General features: G+C 35.4%; 1 protein-coding gene across 1 annotated transcript; it reads left to right on the top strand.

The window, feature by feature from the left end:
* Positions 1-1850: 1850 nt before the first annotated feature.
* On the top strand, positions 1851-3642 carry LOC122602228 (costunolide synthase-like). Its single transcript, XM_043774941.1, has 2 exons — positions 1851-2729; positions 2816-3642. Exons 1-2 carry the CDS (start codon positions 1851-1853, stop codon positions 3431-3433), a joined length of 1497 nt encoding a protein of 498 aa, XP_043630876.1. The 3' UTR covers positions 3434-3642.
* The last annotated feature ends 359 nt before the right edge of the window (positions 3643-4001 follow it).

Genomic DNA, 4001 nt, shown 5'->3' with positions numbered 1-4001 from the left:
ATATCTTTTGTTCCAAATGCAGCCATGGTTCACTCATGATGGTTTGGCATATATACATCTAAACTATGACCCTGGTAATTATTTTTTCTGTCAATTGAATGCTACATATGCCTAGGGCCAAGATAAATATTTATCTTTTATATAGTGATTTTTTGAATCCTAAGTTGTATACAAATCTCAATCCCATTGTATACTTTACCATCTATGAGGGATAGGTTAATGAAATCTTGAAATTTTGACTACAGAGTTGAAAGTGTCAACAAGTTGAATGAGCGTAGATGGAGAAAAAAAAAGGGGGTTTTTTGGGTACCTGTTTTGCATAAGGTGTGAAAGTAAGGATTTTATGGGTTTGGTTCCTATGATATTAACTTAGTTTATTTATCGTTCTCTTAATTAACTATCATGCCGATTGCAGGATCCGAGAAAGAACTTTATCACAAATCGTTTGAAGTGGCTCTAAGGGTATGTTGCACCCAGCTGGCTTTTTGTAAATCCCCGATACAGCAGCATCATGTTAACTTATACGACACCCTCGATCAATATATATTGTTTATTTATCGTTAACCTCTAGTCTATGACTCACATTTGTCTAATCAACACCCTTAACTTGAGAGACGGAAAAAAAAAAAAACGAAAAAATCAGTTGTACTAGCCACACACAACGAGTCTTACACGAAATTGGTGATAACCATTGCTAATGGTGTTATGAACATTATGGCAATGAAAGTAATATTCCATGTCAGAAGGTACAATTAACGAGACCCCAAAAATTGTAGTTGTAGTGACACTTTTAGAAATAAGAAAGAGTAATACGTACAATAAAGTATTTAAAGATATACCCATTATTTAAGTGCACGTATCCTTCGGTTTTTGGGATCAACTATATATATGAAAATTTCTTAAAAAGTACAAAATTATTACGTTTTATCCATTTCATTCAGTTACCGTGTTCATTTAAATTTGGTATGCTTCAATCCTTCAATATTTGTTATCTTGCTTAAATGGAATATTGCGTGGCCATGAGCCCTTCATTCACTTTTAATATCTAGAATAACTATTATCATGTTATTTGTGCTAGCTTAAATCAGTTTCTATAATTAAGTTAGAAATTAAAACAGTCAAATAATTAGATAATATTGTTCTTATTGCATGTTTTCGTATCTAGTTACATTTTTACTCATTCACATAAATCAAATGTTTAAAAACAAACTAAGAAAAAAAAGTTATTCACCAGATGGTTTTTTTTTTAATCTTTTGTAGAACCTAAAGGTCTTTATGATAGGTAGGTAGAGTAAGGTTGTCTACATTTTAACATCTCCTATACCCAAGGTTGGAGAACTCGTAACTCGGACTCGAATCGGCGAGGGAGGGAGTCAGGAGTTTTTGGAGACTCGGACTCAACTCGGGGAGAACTCGTATTAGAATTTTATATACAAACATAAGTATTTTCGAAATTATATGTAATGTAACTTTAAAAATATCTTCCAAACTTCAAGTTTAACATAGTTGTTTAAAAACAATAACATAATATTCAAAACTTGAAAATGAAACGTAAGATTAGTTGATAGATTCACGCTTCATCATCATTTTGTTTATATCGATGTAAGAGAACTTATGACTCGGACTCGACTCGGCGAAGTGGGGAGTCAAGAGTTTATTTTCGGTACCCGGCCGACAAGAGGGAGTTTTACAACCTTGCCTATACCTAAAACCTATGGAAAATGGCAATGGGTATTACTTACTTTATTTACTTATTTCTTAAAATTAAGATTCGTTATATTCATATATATATATATATCACTTATAGCTCAAACATCCAAGAATAAACCAACTAAATAAAATAGAAAGTGATGGAATCTCTTCCCATCTTCTCCTTAATTGCTTATTTGCTAGTTATCTTAACTACTTTTTGGGCATTCATAAAACCCAAGTCATCAAAAAAGTTACCACCAGGACCCCCAAAACTTCCTATTATTGGAAACATACACCAACTCAAAGGTGCATCCCCCCATCGAGTTCTAAGAAGCTTGGCTAGGAAATATGGCGCCCCCTTTATGCATTTACAGATAGGTCAAGTTTCTACCGTGGTCGTATCCAATCCAAGACTAGCCCAAGAGATTTTAACGACCTATGATCACATATTTTCCGATAGACCAGTCACAACAGCCTCCCAAATCCTATTTTATAAAGGTCAAGACATTGTATGGGCTCCTCGTGGGAAGTATTGGAGGCAAATGAGGAAGATTTGTACTTTGGAACTACTTAGCCCTAAGAGGGTCCAAACCTATAGTTATATTCGAGAAGAGGAGCTTATTCGTATGCGTATGTCTCTTGAGTTATCAACCGGAAGACCTGTTATAATAAGGGAAATGGTGGTAGAGATGGTGAACAATGTGATTTGTAGGGCTACAGTTGGAGATATATGTAAAGACCGAAAGATACTCATAGAAGTACTCTATGATATAGTGAAAGCTTTGAGTGCTTTCAACTTGGCTTCATATTTCCCTACTATGCAATTTCTTAAAGTTATTCTAGGGAAGAAATCAAAGTGGTTAAAGAGGCAGAAACAACTCGATACTATCTTAGAAGACATCTTGAAAGAACACCAAAATCGACCAAGTAGCAACAATGATGATCAAGAAGATCTGGTTGATGTTCTCTTAAGAGTCCAAAAAACTGGTCATTTAGATCTTCCCATAACAAAAGATAATATCAAAGGCGTCATTCTGGTATATATCTACTCAATAACTCTTGACATATATTTCCAGACAATGTAAGTATATAACTATATATTAATTTTTTGGCCATAATGCAGGATATGTTGATAGCTGGGACCAGTACCTCTGCAATGGTGCTTGAATGGGCAATGTGCGAACTGATGAGAAACCCAGAGATGATGAAGAAAGTACAAGCTGAACTAAGGGACACGGTGAAGGGCAATACGATAGTAGAAGTGGACATACAAAACATGCCTTACTTGAAGTTAGTAGTAAAGGAAACATTAAGGTTACATGGTTCACTTTTGTTGGTTCCCAGAGAGAATAAGGTGGATTGCCAAGTTGATGGATACCATATCCCAGCAAAGACAAGGTTACTTATAAATTCATGGGCATGCGGAACAGATCCCGAATATTGGGAAAATCCTGAAAGCTTCATCCCGGAAAGATTTGAAAAGAGTTCTATAAGTTACTTGGGTGCCGACTATCAACTCATTCCTTTTGGAGCTGGCAGGAGAGTGTGTCCTGGTGCTAATTTTGGGCTAGCTATCATTGAATTGGCACTTGCTACTCTTCTGTACTATTTCAATTGGGAGCTTCCAAACGGGTTGAAGCCAGATGATGTCGATCTGACAGAAGCTTTCATGATTTCGTCATTACCTAAACATCCTTTACAGGTTGTTCCTGTCACCATGTCGTCTTTGCTTGCAGACTAAAACCATGGCTTCCATTTTTCCCGTTCTTAGTTGCATTAGTAAGTATCTTTGTGGCTCATATATAAACAATAAAATTAGCGTAATTGAGTCAAGTCAATGTTAGGCTATTCGAGTTTGGGCCACAAAGCCATGTACAACTACCACAGATTGGCATCACTTCTATTTTATTTATAGGGTCATTGTAACTGTTAAATGCATGCTATTAACATTCTCTGTATTTGCATATTATTTCATATATATATTTTTTTTTACTTCCCTCAAACTCCATTTTATTTAATTTTAAATAAGATGAAATCAGTCAAGTTTGGTAATCACATAGATGCCAAATCTGAGTTGCACACCATTTTCAAGCCATAACAGTGAAAATTTGCACATCAAAACTTAATTCTCTTTACACCAAGTGTTCTCCAAGTCTTACTATCTGAATACTCATACAAAGGATGAATTAAATATGGATTGCCATTTAAAACCCATGGCTACAGCCAGGATCCTAACCTTATGTCCTCGGTTTCCTTTTAAGATTACCTCCCCAAAACTGTAGGTCCAGTGACTAACCGTATGGGTTGGC

Source organism: Erigeron canadensis, chromosome 5 (assembly GCF_010389155.1).
Source record: "Erigeron canadensis isolate Cc75 chromosome 5, C_canadensis_v1, whole genome shotgun sequence".
Classification (NCBI taxonomy): Eukaryota; Viridiplantae; Streptophyta; class Magnoliopsida; order Asterales; family Asteraceae; genus Erigeron; species Erigeron canadensis.
The sequence above is the reverse complement of the archived record's forward strand: the minus strand, read 5'-3'. Positions and strand labels throughout refer to the sequence as shown.

What these genes read in the sequence shown, in the direction of transcription:
- LOC122602228 (XM_043774941.1), top strand. Translation starts at nt 1,851, where the DNA reads ATGGAATCTCTTCCCATCTTCTCCTTAATTGCTTATTTGCTAGTTATC. An exon ending in ATATCAAAGGCGTCATTCTG is followed by an intron (nt 2,730 to 2,815) that starts GTATATATCTAC and finishes GCCATAATGCAG; the next exon opens with GATATGTTGATAGCTGGGAC.